Consider the following 17,951-nt stretch of genomic DNA (forward strand, 5'->3'; position numbering starts at 1 on the left):
TTCCACCTGACCCAGCCCTGGCCATTGTGACCATTTGTGGAGTGAACCATTGGATGAAAGATCTCTGTTTCTCCCTCTCTATCATGCTGCTTTTCAAATAAATATCTTTTTTTTAAAAAAAAAAGAATTATTTTATTTGAAAGACAGAGTTACAGAAAGAGGAAGAACCAGATAGAGAGGTCTTCCATTCCACTGGTTCACTTCCCAAATGACAACAGCCAGAGCTGAGCTGATCCAAAGCCAAGAGCCAGGAGCTTCTTCCAGGTCTCCCACGTGGGTGCAGGGGCCCAAGGTGTTGGCCCATCTTCTACTGCTTTCTCAGGCCATTAGCAGAGAGCTTGATCACAAGAGGAACAGCCGAGACTCGAACCAGTGCCCATATGGGATGCTGGTGCTGCAGGCTCCGAATATATCTTTTTTTTTTTTTTTTTTGGACAGGCAGAGTGGACAGTGAGAGAGAGAGACAGAGAGAAAGGTCTTCCTTTTGCCGTTGGTTCACCCTCCAGTGGCCACCGCGGCTGGAGCGCTGCGGCTGATCCAAAGGCGGGAGCCAGGTGCTTCTCCGGGTCTCCCATTGGGTGCAGGACCCAAGCACTTGGGCCATCCTCCACTGCACTCCCAGGCCATAGCAGAGAGCTGGCCTGGAAGAGGGGCAACTGGGACAGAATCCGGCGCCCCGACCGGGACTAGAACCTAGTGTGCCGGCGCCGCTAGGCGGAGGATTAGCCTGTTGAGCCACGGCGCCAGCCCGAATGTATCTTTTTTAAAAAAGAGAGAGAAAACCAGAAAACAAGGTGTTTTCACTATCTGAGATAGTTAAAAAACAATAATTTATTCAGAGATTGGTAATTAACACGAAATTAAGTATCTGTCCTGACTTTCTAATAGTAACTAAATTTAATGTATCCAAGGTGCTCCAGTTAATGAAGAAAAATTTTACTTTTGAAGAATGAAGAATACAGATAATAAAAACAGAAAATACAATGTTACAAATCCTAAGGAAATTAATACTCCAGGAAAAGATCATTACCTATTGTTTCAACCTTTAGGTAATTGGTTAATGGTTAAAAAGAGCATTCAGTTGGTGCCAAAGAACAGCACAAAAGTGATTTTCTAGTCATTAGACAAAGAACAAACTTCAACAGAGAGATCAGAAGTCAATCTCAGCTTCATTAGGGGTACATCAATTTCTTTTTAAAAATATTTATTTATTTTGGGGCCGGCACTATGGCGTAGCAGGTAAAGCCCCAGCCTGCAGTTCTGGCATCCCAAATGGGTGCCGGTGCAAGTCCCTGCGCCCACATGGGAGACCAGGAAGAAGTTCCTGGCTCCTGACTTCAGATCGGCGCAGTTCAGGCCATTGCGGTCACCTGGGGAGTGAACCTGGAAGACCTCTCTCTCTGTCTCTCCTCCTCTCTGTGTAACTCTTTCAAATAAATAAATAAATAAATCTTAAAAAAAAAACTTGAGGCTGCTCTGATCACTAAGGGGGATAGGTTTAGTCAAACCACATTGTTATAAGTTGATATACAGTACTTATCTATGGTAGTTAGCAGTAACATATCTCATTTCTCCTCTTCAAAACTACATCATAAACTTTAGCCAGCATTGGCTGGAACTGAGTGGCGTCAAAACTGGAACCTGAGAACTCAGTCCAGTCTCCCAGATGGGTGGCAGGAACCTAGTCACTGGAACCATTACCAGTGTCTCCCTAGGTCTTCTTTAGCAGGAAGCTGTAGTCAGGAGCCAGAGCCAGGGATCAATGTCAGGTACTCCACTGTAGGATGCAGCCATCCAACTAGCGTCTTAATCACTAGGCTAAATGCTTGTCCTTATACCATCAGTTTTAAATTAAAGATTCAAGAAGCAGAACATCCATGTATACTAATGGTCACTATACCTTAAAAAGAGATGCAAGCCTGGGATGTTATTTTTCAGCTATTGCAGGACAAATGAAAACAAATGGAGTGGTTTAAAACAACATATGGTATTTACTTCACAAAAGTGAGTGGGGCTGGTTTGTCTGCTGGGAGTTTCCCTAAGCTAAAATCAAGGTGTCAGGAAGGACTAGAGCTCTCACTGGGGGCTTGTGATCCTCTATTTTTAAGATTTATTTATTATCTGAAAAACAGAGTTACAGAGAGACAGAGAGGTTTTCCATCTGCTGGTTCACTCCTGAAATGGCCTCAAAGGCCAGAAGAGAGCCGATCTGAAGCCAGGAGCCAGGAACTTCCTTCAGGTCTCCCAAGCGGGTGCAGTGGCCTGAAGACTTGGGCCATGGTTTTTTTTTTTTGTTTTGTTTTGTTTTGTTTTTGAATAAATATTTATCTGAGAGATAGTTACATACACTGAGAAGCAGAGAGAGAGAGAGAGAGAGAGACAGGTTTTCCATCTGCTGGTTCACTGCCCAAGTGGCCTCAAGGGCTGGAGCTGCACCAATCTGAAGCCAGGAGCCAGGAGCTTCTTCTGGGTCTCCCACACAGATGCAGGGGTCCAAACACTTGGGTCATCTTCTACTGCTTTCCCAGGCCACAGCAGAGAACTGGATCGGAAGTGGAGCAGCAGGGACTTGAATCGGTGTCCACATAGGATGCCAGCAATGCACGCATCAGCTTTACCAGCTATGGCACAGTGCCAGCCCTGTGATCCTCTTACAGGCTCACTAGTTGTTGACAGAATTCATTTCCAGGGCTAGCACTGTGGCGTTAGTGGGCTAAGCCTCTGCCTGTAGAACCAGCATCCTGTATCAGTGCCAGTTCATGTCCTGGGTGGTGCTCTTCTGATCCAGCTCACTAGGAAAGTTGTGGAAAAGGAGTGGAAGATGGCACAAGTGCTTGGGCCCCTATACCAACATGGGAGACCTAGAAGAAGCTCCTGACTCCTGGCTTTGAGTCAGCTCAGCTTCAGCCATTGTGGCCATTTGGAGAGTGAACCAGGGGATGGAAGACCTTTCTCTCTGTCTCTCCCTCTCTCTGTCTGTGGCTCTACCTCTCAAAAAAAAAAAAAAAAAGAAAAAAAAATCTTTAAAAAAAATTATTTCCTATCTGCTTGCTGCCAGCAACATTGCAGCAAATCCTTCTCAGGCTTTGAATCTCTCAGACTATAGCAGCTGCAGAAGGCTCTGTGCTTTTAAGGGTCGTGTGATTAGATCAGACCCACAGGATAATTTTCTTACCTTCAGGTCACCTGTGCCATATAACGTGCTATAATCACAGGTATAACAGCTTACCATATTCTTCGGTGTGGGGATTACGGTGGGGATTCATGGGGTTAGGGGGCATTTTCAGAACTGCCACAGCCATAAAAAATTCAAAAAACCCAAGATACCTTTCTTACCTGTTAATAATGAACCAGGCAACAGTAAGCATTCCTGCCAGCCATGTTCCACTCATAAGCCAACTTGTAACAAATAAAGCAGTAACATAAATTCCCTGCAATCCAAAGACAATGCCAATATAGAAATACACTGGTTCAATAATCTCCTAAATGGAAAAAAAGAGAGACAACAGGATGACATTAAACAACTTGAGAATTCACAAATATGCGAAAAGGTAAATATTAAGGTTTAAGGTCATAAGAAAAATACATACATTGCTGCCAGTTGCTTGATATAAAACACTGGCAATAAGTTCTGGATACAGCGACATTTGTTGCACTGCATTTATAGTTTTCAGAGACACAGTTTTGTTATTGTGTGTCAATTCATAAACACCTGAAGATAGAAAGATTTTTCTCCAGATTATTCTATTGCCATATTAGTAAAGATGTCATTCATTAGTTATTAAATAGTTAGCATTATTATCAAGAACAATTTCAAAATTAAACATTCTGTGCCTCATTTTTCCAACTTTTCTATTAAGTACAATAAAGAGAAATATCTAATTCTGAGACAGATCTCTATACTTAAAGGCTCTAGTATAGATGAACAACGTCTTATTTTAGATTTTTTATTTACTTATTAGACAGATAGAGTTAAAGACAGTGAGAGAGACGGAAAGAAAGGTCTTCCTTCTGTTGGTTCTCTCTACAAATGGCCACAAAGGCTGGAGCTGCACCAATCCGAAGCCAGAAGCCAGGCGTTTCCTCCTGGTCTCCCATGTGGGTGCAGTGGGCCATCCTCCACTGCTATCCCAGGCCACAGCAGAGAGCTGGACTGGAAGAGGAGCAACTGGGACTAGAATCCCGGCGCCCATATGGGATGCGGCGCCGCAAGTGGAAGATTAACCTACTGTGCCACGGCGCCAGCCCCCAGTGTCTTACTTTAGAAAAATATTGTTGGGGCTAGTGTTGTGGTGTAGTAGGTTAGCCTCTGCCTGCAGCGCTGACATCCCATATGGGCACTGGTTCACATCCCTGCTGCACCTCTTCTGATCCAGCTCCCTGCTACTAGCCTGGGAAAGCACTGGAAGATGGCCAAAATACTTCAGCCCCTGCACCCATGTGGGAGACAGGGAAGAAGCTCTTGGTTCCTGGCTTCAGATCGGCCCAGCTCCAGCCATTGCGGCCATTTGGGGAGTGAACCAGTGGATGGAAGACCTCTCTGTCTCTCCTTCTCTCTGTTTGTAACTCTGCCTCTCAAATCATAAATAAATCTTTTAAAAAAGAAAAATATTGTTATTAAAAATATAACTTAAGGACAAGTATTTAGCCTAGCAGCTAACATGGCCAAGTCCCATATCAGAATACCTGGGTTCAAGGCCTGACTCTGGTTCCTACCTTCCTGCAAGGCAATGTTGATGGCTCAAGCAACTGGGTTCCTGCCACCCACGTAGGACACCCACATGTGTCCCCAGCTCATGGTTTCAGTTCCATCCCAGTCCAGGATATTGTGGGCATTTGTGGAGGAAACCAGAGGACTGGAGCTCTCTCTAAATACCTGTCTCTGACTCTCAAATTAAGGAAAAAAATTTAAAACAACAACAAGGAAACTGCAAATATCATACCTCTTTCAAATGAAGGCGCCTTTAACATATCTTTATAGTAAGAGTAATAAATGGCACTGTCACCTTGAAAAGTGATTTCCCGTTCAAGTTCCTAAAGGAAATGAAATGATTATTTAAGTATCAGTATCTTCAATTTCAGCTGCAATGTTCCTTTTCCCTCCACATATTCTAAATTAATATTTATTTATCCTTGCACTCAAAGACATGTATTAATTTCCTGTAATGACTAGTGGTCACATTAATGACAAAGTCAACTTTTTTTTTAAAAGATTTATTTATTTATTTGAAAGTCAGAGTTATAGAGGAGAGGCAGAGAGAGAGAGAGAAAGAGAGAGAAAGTCTTACACCTGAGGGTTCACTCCCCAAATAGCTGCATCAGCCAGGGCTGGATCAGGCCTGAGCCAGGCCAAAGCCAGGAGCCAGGACCCTCATCCAGGTCTCCCCCATGTGTGGCTGGGGCCTAAGGATTTGGGCCATCCTTTGCTGCTTTCCCAGGCACACTGGCAAGGAGTTGGATCAGAAGTGGAGCAGTTGGGACTCCAACTGGCTCCCATATGGGACGCTGGTGCTGCAGGCATGGCTTTATCTGCCATACCACAGTACCAGCCCCAGGAGGTTAAACTTTTTAAGAATCTGGCAACCATTTTAATGAAATGCTTATGATTTCAAATAGATAGTAAATGAGAAATTACTACTTTTTTTTTACATACTAGGAAAATCTAGATGGAAAACAAAACAAAAAAAAGAGCCCTAAAGATAACAAGAATGGCAAGGTAGGTAATAACAAATGTACTTTGAAGTTTCACAAGTCCACATTAAAAAGGTAAATTTAAGGAGAGTAGTATTTTCTATTACTATCCTATTTCTCTGTGCTCAGAACTCCAAGCTCTACTTTTCAAAAGCAAGAGACAATTGCTTAGTGCTCTTCAAATGAACCTCCAGAAATACAGACAAGTCTCAACATTCCTAAAATTAGGCTATACAAAACCAGGAATGTAGTAGTGAAAAACATTAGGAAACTTGTGATTTTTATGCTGAACAAAACACTCATGAATCTATAATCTTTTAAAATCAAACAGCTTACTTTTATGCATATTTATTAATTAATACAAAAATAAAACACATCAGAGCAGTTTCTGTGCAGGAGTGGGTAACATCCGGCCCATGGGCTGTATAAGGCCTGTGAAATCATTTGGTTTGGCTCTGCCAAGGCAGGAGGGATTTGAAATTCAGTAAGTCTATAGCAGAGGCCGGCGCTGTGGCTTAACAGGCTAATCCTCCGCCTTGAGGCGCTGGCACACCAGGTTCTAGTCCCGGTCGGGGCGCCGGATTCTATCCCGGTTGCCCCTCTTCCAGGCCAACTCTCTGCTATGGCCCGGGAAGGCAGTGGAGGATGGCCCAAGTCCTTGGGCCCTGCACCCGCGTGGGAGACCAGGAGAAGCACCTGGCTCCTGGCTTCGGATCATCGAGATGCGCTGGCCGCAGTGGCCACTGGAGGGTGAACCAACGGCAAAAAGGAAGACCTTTCTGCTATAGACTTTTTTTTTTTTTTTTTTGGACAGGCAGAGTTAGACAGTGTGAGAGACAGACAGAGAGAAGGGTCTTCCTTCCGTTGGTTCACCCCCCAAATGGATGCTATGGCTGGTGCGCTGTGCGGATCTGAAGCCAGGAGCCAGGTGCTTCCTCCTGGTCTCCCATGCGGGTGCAGGGCCCAAGCACTTGGGCCATCCTCCACTGCACTCCTGGGCCACAGCAGAGAGCTGGACTGGAAGAGGAGCAACCGGGACAGGACCGGCGCCCCAACTGGGACTAGAACCCGGAGTACTGGCACCGCAGGTGAAGGATTAGCCTAGGGAGCCACGGCGCCAGCCTAGCAGACCCATTTTTATAGTTGGTAACTTTTTTTAAAAAAAATATTTATTTATTTACTTGAAAGTCAGAGTTACACAGGGAGAAGAGAGGCAGAGAGAGTCAGAGAGAGAGAGAGGTCTTCCATCCACTGGTTCACTCCCCAATTGGCCACAACAGCTGGAGTTGCACTGATCCGAAGCCAGGAGCCAGGAGCCTCTTCTGGGTCTCCCACATGGGTGCAGGAGCCCAAAGACCTGGGCCATCTTCTACTGCTTTCCCAGGCCACAGCAGAGAGCTGGATTGGAAGTGGAGCAGCCAGGTTTCGAACTGACACCCAGATGGGATGCTGGCACTTCAGGCCAGTGCGTTAACCCACTGTGCCACAGCGCTGGCCCCTATTGTTGGTAACTTTGTAAGGCCCCATGAATTAAGTTCAAATATCCAAATGGTCCTTGGCAAGAAAAAGGTTCATCACTCCTACACAAAGTTTAAACTCCTAAGGTATTAATGAGTTACCAAAAAAGAGTTCTGTAGCTAAATAAACTCTGAGAAAGGCTGGATTAAACAAAGTTAAAGGAGTTTTTTTATTCTAACACTTTACAGAGTTTTAATACATATTATATACTGGGAATCTCCAAGAGGAAGTTATTCCCAGATCTATTTAGCCAAGGAACTCTTTTAAGATTTACCTATTTATTTATTTAAGATTTTTATTTATTTATTTGCAAGTCAGAATCACAGATAGGGAGAAAGAGACAGACAGAGATCTTCCATCCACTGGTTCACCCTTCAAATGGCCACAACAGCCAGGGCTGTGCAAGGCTGAAGCCAGGAGACTGGAGCTCCACCTGGGTCTCCCACATGGGTGCTAGGGCCCAAGTACTCAGATGGTTGGGTGCTGCTTTCCCAGGAGCATTAGCAGGGAGCTGGATCAGAAGTGGAGCAGCCAGGACACGAACCGGCACCCCTGTGAGATGCTACTCCCCTATGCCACAGCACCAGCCCCTACTTATTTATTGTGAAAGAGTTGGAGAGAGGGAGAGACAGAGAGGAGTCTTCCATCCATTTGTTTACTCCCCAGATGGCTGCAACAGCCAGCACTGGGCCAGGCCAAAGCCAGGAGGCAGGACCTTCACCCAAGTCTCCTACGTGGGTGTAAGGGCCCAAGCTCTTGTGCCACCTTTTGCTGCTTCCCTAGGAGTATTATTAGTAAGGAGCTGAAATGGAAGTGGACTGGCTGGGACAGGAATCAGCACCCATATGGGATGCCGGCATTGCAGGTGGTGGATCTACCCACTATATCACAATACCGGCACTGCCAATGAACTCTTTATCCCCACGTACATCTTGCTATGATCTGAATGTTGGTGTCCTCCCAAAATTCAGGTTAAAACCTACTTTCCAGGGTTGGCACTGTGGTGTAGTGCATTAAGCTGCCGCTTGCAGTGCCAGAATCCCATATGGGCGCTGGATGGAGTCCCAAATGTTCCATTTCTGATGCAGCTCCCCGCTAATGTGCCTGGGAAAGCAGCAGAGGGTAGCCCAACTACTTAGACCCCTGCACCCACACGGGAGACCCAGATGTAGTTTCTGGCTTGTGATTTTGGCCTGGCCCAGACCTGGCTGTTGTGGCCATTAGGGGAGTTAGCCAGGGGCTGGAAGCACTCTTTGTCTATCTGTCTCTCTCTCTCTCTCTCTCTCTCTCTCTCTCTCTGTCACTCTGCCTTTCAAATAAATAAATCTTAAAAGAGAGAGAAAACCCAGATAGATCCCTCTCTCTCTCTTTCCACTGTGTGAGGACAGAAGGAGTCCTCACCAGACACTGAATTGCCAGTGCCTTACCTAGGACTTGCAGCCTCTAGTAACTATACAATAGTAACAGGGGACTTTAATATCTTACTTTCAGCAATAGAGATCAATTACACAGAAAATCAGCAAGGAAACAACAGCTAATCAACACTGTAGAACAAACAGACTTAATAGATAGCTACAACTTTTCATGCTACGTTGCAGAATACACATTCTTCTCACCAGTACATGGAACTTTCTCTAGGATAGACCACAGGCCAGCCATAAAGCAAGTCTCAGTAAATTAAAAAAAGAAAAAAAAAATCATACCATGCATCATCTCTCACCACAATGAAACAAAGCTGGAAATCAACAACTCAAGAATCTCTGGGACAGGGCTGGTGCTGTGGCGTAGCAGGTAAAGCCACCGCCTGCAGTACCAGCATCCCATATGGGCCCCAGTTTGAGTCCCACTGCTACACTTCTGATCCAGCTCTCTGCTATGGCCTGAGAAAGCAGTGGAAAATGGCCCAAGTGTTTGGTCTCTGCACTCACACAGGAGACCCAGAAGAAGCTCCTGGATCCTGGCGCTTTGATTAGTATAGCTCTGGCCATTGTGGCCATCTGGGGAGTGAACCAGTGAAACAAAGATCTCTCTCTGCCTCTGCCTTTCGAATAAATAAATAAATCTTTAAAAAAAAAAAAAAAGACTCTCTAGAACATATGCAAACAATAGAGACTGAACAGCATGCTCCTAAATGAACAGTGGGTCACAGAAGAAATCAAAAGAGAAATCAACACACTGTTGAGGAGCAGTTTTTTTTTTTTTTTCATACTATTTGTTGAACTCTTTACTTAGCATAGAGTTAAACTTCTGTGTATGAAGTTAATTAAAAATAGATCTTAGTAGAAAATAAGAATGGGAATAGGAGAGAGAGGAGGAAGAAGGGTGGGAGCAGGAATGGGAGGGTATGGTGGGAAGAATCACTATCACTATGTTTCTAAAGTTGTATTTATGAAATGCATGGAGGTTTCTGGGGGTGGGGAGACATAGTCATATGAAGAGTGGGCATTTAGTCCAGTAGTTTAACTTATTCATTTATTCATTTCAAAAGCAGGCAGAGAGAGAGAGAGAGACCAATCTTCCATCTATTGGTTCACTCCCAAAATGCACACAACAGCTGGGGCTCTTGCCAAGCCAAAGCCAGGAGCCTGGGACTCATTCTAGGTTTCCCATGTGGGTGGCAAGTACTCAGTTACGTGAGGCATCATCTGTTGCTGTATATTTTTTTCAAAAAAAATATTTATTTATTTATTTAATTAATCTATTTGAAAGGCAGAAAGAGGAGCTGGCATTGTGGCTTAGTGGGTAAAACCATTGCCTGCACTTAATCTTAGCCAAAAGGCCGAGAAGCGATAAACCATTGACTGCAATGCTGGCATTCCATAAGGATGCTGGTTCATGTCCTGGTTGCTTCACTTCCAATCTAACTCCCTGATAATGCACTTGGGAAAGCAGTGGAGAATGGTCCAAATGCTTGGGTTCCTGTGCCCAGCCAGGAGATCTGAAAGAAGCTCCTGGCTTTGGTCTGGCCCAGTGATGGCTATGGTGGCCATTTGAAGAGTGAACCAGTAGACAGAAGACCTCTCCCTCTCTGTAACTCTGCCTTTCAAATAAATAAAAAATAAGTCTTAACAAAAAAAAAGGCAGTTGGCCGGTGCCGTGGCTCACTAGGCTAATTCTCCGCCTGCAGCACGGGCACACCGGGTTCTAGTCCCAGTTGGGGTGCCGGATTCTGTCACGGTTGCTCCTCTTCCAGGCCATCTCTCTGCTGTGGCCCAGGAGTGCAGTGGAGGATGGCCCAAGTGCTTGGGTCCTGCACCCCATGGGAGACCAGGATAAGCACCTGGCTCCCGGCTTCAGATCAGCGCAGTGCGCTGGCCGCAGCATGCCGGCCACGGCAGCCATTTAAACCAACGGTAAAGGAAGACCTTTCTCTCTGTCTCTCTCTCACTGTCCACTCTGTCAAAAAAAAAAAAAAAAAAGGCAGCAAGAGAGAACAGCTTAGCTATGCTCCTCATCAGAGCGCCTGCATTAAATTCTTAGCTCTGGCTCTGACTCCAGCTTGCTACTACTGCAGAACATGGGAGGCAGTGGTGTTTCTTCAAGCTATTGAGTTCCTGCTACCTTTGTGGGAGACATGGAATGAATTCCCAGCTCCTGGCTTTAGTTCTGACCCAGCTCGTGGTTACAGGCAGGATGAGAACTCTCTCTGACTCTCTGCCTCTCCAATAGGCAAGTTTTTTTAAAAGTTATTTTAAAAATGTGATATTTTAAGAAATACTTACTACATCTGTTAATCATTTCAAATGCTGCTCCAAAAAAATTATTCTAGTCATACAATCTAAAAAACTACAATATTAGGGCCGGTATTGTGGCACAGTGAGTAAAGCTACCACCTGTGATGCAAGCATCCCATATGGACACTGGAAGTGGCTATTCCAATCCAGCTGACATTGGCCTGGGAAAAAGAGGGGAAGATGGCCCAAGGCACTGGGCCCCTGCCACCCCCGTGGGAAACCCCCAATGAAGCTCCAGTCTCCTGGCTTTGGACTGACTCAGTGTTGGCTGTTACAGCCATCTGGGGCATGAATCTGTGCCTGGAAGATCTCTCAGTCTCTCTCTCTGTAATTCTTTCAAAATAAATAAATCTTTTTTAAAAAAAAGACTTTATTTATTTATTTGAAAGTCAGAGTTACACAGAGAGAGGAGAGGCAGAGAGAGAGAAAGAGGTCTTCCATCCAATATAATTCGCTCCCCAATTGGCTGCAACAGCCAGAGTTGCACCGATCCGAAGCCAGGAGCCAGGAGCTTCTTCCGGGTCTCCCAAGTGGGTGCAGGGGCCCACGCACTTTGGACCATCCTCCACTGCTTTCCCAGCCATAGCAGAGAGCTGGATCAGAAGAGGAGCAGCCGGGACTAGAACTGGAGCCCATACGGGATGCTGGAGCTTCAGGCCAGGGCGTTAACCCACTGTGCCACAGCACTGGCCCCAAATAAATAAATATTTAAAAAAAAATTTTTTTAAGAAACTAAAATATTTTAATGCTGAAACTTTTTTATTTTTTTTTTTTTTTGACAGGCAGAGGGACAGTGAGAGAGAGAGAGAGAGACAGAGAGAAAGGTCTTTCTTTTTGCCGTTGGTTCACCCTTCAATGGCCGCCGCGGCTGGCACACTGCGGCCGGCGCACCGCGCTGATCCGATGGCAGGAGCCAGGTGCTTCTCCTGGTCTCCCATGGGGTGCAGGGCCCAAGCACTTGGGCTATCCTCCACTGCACTCCCTGGCCACAGCAGAGAGCTGGCCTGGAAGAGGGGCAACCGGGACAGGATCGGTGCCCCGACCGGGACTAGAACCCGGTGTGCCGGCGCCGCAAGGCGAAGGATTATCCTGTTGAGCCGCGGCGCCGGCAATGCTGAAACTTTAAAAATTTTCTGAAATGTGAGCTACCAAGACTATTAAAAGGCTGACTAAATTATATATAACATTTCACTGTCATCAAAAGACTATGACTGATATGTGAACAAAGTACCCTCATGGCTTCTAGTCTAGGAAATGTTGTATTAAATATTTTTTATGTACTGCTTATTTTACTTTTTAAATTTTTAATTAGCCTATTATATATTTCAAAGTTAATAATGCCACTATATTCTCAAAAGAGAAAACAGTATTGTTTTTAATAGGTATAAATAAGAAAGTACTTGTTATATACTTATCATATATATATTTTGACTTCCCTGAAAAATACTACTCAAATTATTAAATACTAAAACAATTTTCATATGCTCAAAAATGTTTTCTTACCTGCCTGTTGGAAAACCAGAATTTCCTTTCATGGTATGCTGATAAGTAGAGAGCATACATCATGCCACTAGTAATTGCTGCAAGACAGCCAATGAAAATCTTTGCAAAGCGTTGAAATAACACATCTGAAAAAGCATATTAAAGATTATCAAAAGGTAATATGTACTCTTAAAAAGATGCTATAAAAATGGCATACTAATTCTCTGGTCTTCCTCCCAAAAACCTAAACCTCAGTCTAAATCATGAGGAAAAACATCAGACAAATTCCAATAGAGAGCATCCTACAAAACAAGTATTTCAAATTAATCAAGATTACTTAAAACAAGGAAGGCCTCAAAAATGAGCATAGCCAAGAGGAGCCCAAGGAGACATGACAACTAAAAGCAATATGGCATCCAAGATGGGATTCTGGAACAGAAAAAGAATATTATAGGTCAGGGCACGGTGCTGTGGCACAGCGGGTTGAAGCCCTGGCCTGAAGCACTGGTATCCCATAAAGGCGCTGGTTCTAATCCCGGCTGCTCCTCTTTCGATCCAGCTCTCTGCTATGACATGAAAAAGCAGAAGATGGCCCAAGTCCTTGGGCCCCTGCACCCACATGGGAGACCTGGAAGTCCTGTATCCTGACTTCAGATCAGCTCAGCTCCAGCCATCGTGGCCATCTGGGGAGTGAACCAGCGGATGGAAGACCTCTCTCTTTCTCTCTCTATCTGCCTCTGCCTCTCTGTAACTCTTTTAAGAAAATAAATAAATCTTTTAAAAAAACTAAAGAAAATATATGTAAGTTCATTCAGAATTACTATTGATAATTATTTTTCTTGTCAAGAAACTTTTTTCTATTTCTTTAAGATTTATTTATTTGGAAGGCAGAGTTAGAGAGAGAGAGGGATAGAGAGAAAGCTCCCATCCGCTAGATGGTTCACTCTTCAAATGACCACAACAGCCAGGGCTGGGCCAGGTTGAAGCCAGGAGCTAGGGGTTTCTTCCAGGTCTCCTACACAGGTTCAGGGACACAAGCTCTTGTGCCATCTTCTGCTGCTTTTCCAGGCACAATAGCAGAGAGCTGAATCAGAAGTGAAGAAGTTGGGACTTGAATACCTTGTGCTCATATGGGATGCCTGCATAGCAGGTGGCAGCTTACCCCACTATGCCACAATGCCACCCCCAGAACTATTTCTTCTTTAAATAATATTTGTAAATTTTTTTTTATTTGAAAGAGTGACAGAGATAGGGAGAGAAAGAAAGAGAGATCTTCCATCCACTGGTTCACTTCCTGAATAGTCACAACAGCCATTTCAGCCTAGATCAGGCTGAAACCTTGTGCCAGAAACTATCATAGTCTCCCACTTGGGTGGCAGCCATTTAAAGTCTGCAATTCAATGAATTTTGATGATTATGTCTTAAAAGATCCCACAGAACTGTTTGATTTTTTAAAAAAAGATTTATTTGAAAGGCAGAGTTATATTCTCCAAAGTCCTCTTCAGATATAGTTACTGAGTATAACAGAAATGGAAGGACCTTTACAAAAACCATGCAGAACAACGAACCAGGTGGGAAGCAACTCCCAATAATCAAAAGTGGAGAACGGCCGGCACCGTGGCTCAACAGGCTAATCCTCCGCCTTGCGGCGCCGGCACACCGGGTTCTAGTTCCAGTTGGGGCGCCGGATTCTATCCCAGTTGCCCCTCTTCCAGGCCAGCTCTCTGCTATGGCCCGGGAAGGCAGTGGAGGATGGCCCAAGTCCTTGGGCCCTGCACCTGCATGGGAGACCAGGAGGAAGCACCTGGCTCCTGGCTTCGGATCGGCACAGCGTGCCAGCAGTAACGGCCATATGGGGGGTGAACCAACGGAAGGAAGACTTTTCTCTCTGTCTCTCTCACTGTATAACTCTGCCTGTCAAAAAAATAAATAAATAAATAAATAAAAATTAAAAAAAAAAAAGTGGAGAACAACTACAAAATATTCCCTATCCAAAGGTAAGGAGATCTCAACTGCCTAACAGGACTTGAGAACTGCTATTGAACAGGGACTGGTGTGTGTCTCCCACTCTTCCTTTTCTAAATGGAAGCTTTTTTGTGTGTGTTACCCTTTTCCTGTCCAACAATGTGTATTGAGAGTTTCAGGCCTGCAAGTGTTTCCTAAGAGAGGCCCACGTGCAAGGTAGGCTCTTGGTTGGCACCTGGACACTTGGATTTCAGGGAGATTCCCACCATTATCTCACTGGTAAGGGTGGTTTACTGTGCCTACCTGGTTTATACTTTCCTCCTGGGAGTCTAGAATTCTTTAATTCTAGGCAGACAGTAGCTACAGGATCAGCACCCAACAGAAACTCCGAACACTGATCATTAATGAGCTTCTCTGGCAGAAAACATTTTACAGTGTTACAATTTGAAACTGAAGTCACACACATCCTGTGTGACTCCACTGAGAGAGGAGCTGTGGACTTTGCCCCACAGGCCTTTTTCCTTTACTAATTTTGTTTTTTATTGTTCACTGTAATAAATCATGGCTGTAAGTACAACTACATTCTGAGAACTGTGAGTTGTAGCTAATTATCAAGCATGGGGGTTGGTCTTGGGGACCCTGACACACAGCAGACAACTTTTGATCATGGGTGTCTGGATCAGAATGAGTCATGGAGGATCCCGATGTAGATGAGAAGACATCAGGTTTCAAGACTGATGTTAGGGATTCGTTTTGCAGCACCGTAGGTTAAGCTGCCACCTGCAAGACCGGTCGGTATCCCCTGTGAGTGCTGGTTTGAGTCATGGCTGCTGCACTTCCAATCCAGCTCCTTGCTAATGTGCCTGGGAAAGCAGCAAAGCATGGCCCACGTACTTGGGCCCCAGCACCCAAGAACTGGATGGAGATGGAGTTCCAGGCTCCTAGCTTTGGCTTGGCCCAGTCTCAGCCACTGTGGCCATTTGAGGAATGAAACACTTGTTGGAAGATCTCTCAATAACTCTGACTTTCAAATACATAGATAAATCTTTAAAAAAAAAAAAAAAAGGATTGATGTCAAGCAGAAAAAAGATAGAGTGTCTTCCTTGGGGCATGTAGGTATATGCCTGTAATGAGTGTATTCTGTTTGAAGAGAAGGAGTAAATATTGATGGCCAAAAGGGCAGAATGTGGTAGAATGTATTATTAGTCCCAAATATTTCTCCTTGCTTACAAAAAGATATACATTTCTCTCCACTCCTATGTGATGTTCAATACTTCCCTGTAATCAGGGTAGATATCTGTTATCTCACTGGATACATTATCACCTGCTTGGGCCATCAGCATGTAAGTATAAGTGACAATGTCCCAGTTCAGAAGAAACTTTAAGAGGCATTGTATGAGTCTGCCTGCTTTCCTGTTCTTCTCCTCTGTTCCAAGAAAAACATGTCCTAAATAGGAGTTATCTTTTCATGACACATGAAGCTATCCCAGCCAATCTGTGGCCACAACATATAATACTGATCAGAAATAAAAGTATGTTACAACAGCCATGAGGTTTATCCAGGAGATTTATGGACTGATCCATAGCACAACCTAACAGAAGCTGACCAGGTACTTAATCTTAAAGCACACTGATATATTTAAAATATTAAAATAATACAATTTTAGAGTAGCATAAAGATTCCGCATCTAACTTACGTTTTGGAGTTCTTTCAGGAATTGGGGTGTCACTGACTTTCTCTTCTTTGGCAGGATCCTTATTTTCTGAAGACTTTGGCTTTTTTCTGTGGCGCAGTTCTACAGTTGGTCCTTAAAATATTTGAGACATTATTGCAATGTGTGCAGCAAAGTGTTCTAATCTAATACTCTGAGCTGATTAACTTCTATTATACCAAAACAAAAGTCACAGTAAAACTTTACTAGTAACAAAGATGACTTCTTCAATTATTTTAATATCCCTTATGATTGCCTTGCATACAAAAAAAGACAGTGTAGACTCTACCCCACCACCTGTGTTTTGAGAGTCCTACTGATAAACCAGCAACCTCTTCTGATATGAGGCTCTTTTCAAAGTATCCCAAAATAAGCAAACTCTTCAAGAATGGCTGAGCAACCAGATATTATTTAGCTCGCTACTCCAGTTACCTGATAGTATCAAATGCATCACTCATGGATTAACAAAATTTTTCAAAATTTAATTATTTATTTGAAAGGCAGAGTTACAGACAGAGAGAGAGAGAGAGACAGAGAGACAGACAGACAGACAGGTCTTCCACCCACTGGTTCACTTCCCAAATGGCTGCAATGACTGGGGCTGGGCCAGGCTAAAGCCAGGAGCCAGGATTTTCTTCCAGATCCCCACAAGTGCAGGGGCCCAAGCACTTGGGTCATCTTCTGCTACTTTCCCAGGCACATAGGCAGGGAACTGAATCAGGGGACTCAAACTGGTACTCCAATATGGGATGCTGGCGTTGCATAACCTCAACCTGTTGCTCCATAAGATGGTCCCCACATTGTTTTCTTTTTTTATAACTCTCTAAGTTCTGCAGTCTCATACTACTGTGGCATCATTAGCATTGTACTTGTACAATATTACAAATTTAGGCATTAGAGTAGGAGGCTTAACTTACAAACATCCCTTTCATATATGTGGGAAGGGCTCAGAAAATTTTCCTAATATTAGACTATTTTATCTCTACTAAAAATGAATTGTATAAGTTAACACCAAACCAGTAAGATAAACTCCAAATTAAACAAGAATCTGCTATATATAGCTCAGTTTTTCTTCCTTAGAATCCTCCTGTGAGGTAGAAGACTGTGATGTGAGCACAGAGTGTCCCTGTCAAGTTTATAAGGTGGTATAAGAATTTAACTCTTGGGGTTGGTGCAGTGGGTTAAAACCCCGACCCACAGTTCTGGCATCCCATATGGGCATCAGTTTGAGTTCTAGCTGCTCGACTTCTGATCCAACTCCCTGCTAATGCACCTGGGAAAGCAGCAAAGGATGACCCAAGTCCTTGGGCCCCTGCACCCACATGGGAGACCTGGAAGAAGCTCCTGGCTCCTGGCTTCAGATCGGCTCAGTTCTGGCTGTTGTGGCCATTTAGGGAGTGAACAGCGGATGGAAGACCTCTCTCTGTCTCTACCTCTCTCTGTTAACTCTTTGAAATAAATCTTTGGGAAAAAAAATGAATATAACTTCCTTATAGGAATGAGAGAAAGCTTTTTCTTTTCTCTTAGAAATAACATTAGGCTGTGAAGTAAGTCTAAATAAAGGAGTCAAAAAAGGAAAAAGAATCAGCTGCTGCTGATGATCAGAGGGATGCTTCTCTAGCTCCATGTGGAAATGTAAAAAGTGTCTTTTTCAGCAGCTTCATGGTAATTTTCAATGTTTGCCAAGATAGCTTTAAACACAAGCATAGTAAAAAAAAAAAAATACATTTAACAGATCCAATCTAAGCTTTACCCATTTCGATATCACCATTTATTTTGCATTTGTGTTAAGTAGTAAAAGCTGTGAATAACTAGAAAATGACATTATCAGAAAAGCTACACCATGGAT

The 17,951-nt window shown here is 44.0% G+C and overlaps 1 protein-coding gene across 4 annotated transcripts in view; it reads right to left on the minus strand.

Moving 5' to 3' along the window:
* Window positions 1-17,951, minus strand: part of DPY19L4 (dpy-19 like 4) — a 60,750-nt gene that overhangs the window by 36,979 nt on the left and 5,820 nt on the right. For all 4 annotated transcript variants that reach the window (XM_062188232.1, XM_062188234.1, XM_062188235.1 and 1 more), the window contains exons 2-6: window positions 16,088-16,198; window positions 12,447-12,571; window positions 4,944-5,034; window positions 3,591-3,712; window positions 3,337-3,482 (exon numbers count right to left, since the gene is read on the minus strand). In XM_062188232.1, coding sequence (XP_062044216.1) covers window positions 3,337-3,482; window positions 3,591-3,712; window positions 4,944-5,034; window positions 12,447-12,571; window positions 16,088-16,198 — 595 coding nt within the window. The remainder of the gene's footprint in view (window positions 1-3,336; window positions 3,483-3,590; window positions 3,713-4,943; window positions 5,035-12,446; window positions 12,572-16,087; window positions 16,199-17,951) is intronic.

This window comes from Lepus europaeus, chromosome 4 (assembly GCF_033115175.1).
Source record: "Lepus europaeus isolate LE1 chromosome 4, mLepTim1.pri, whole genome shotgun sequence".
Lineage (NCBI taxonomy): Eukaryota > Metazoa > Chordata > Mammalia > Lagomorpha > Leporidae > Lepus > Lepus europaeus.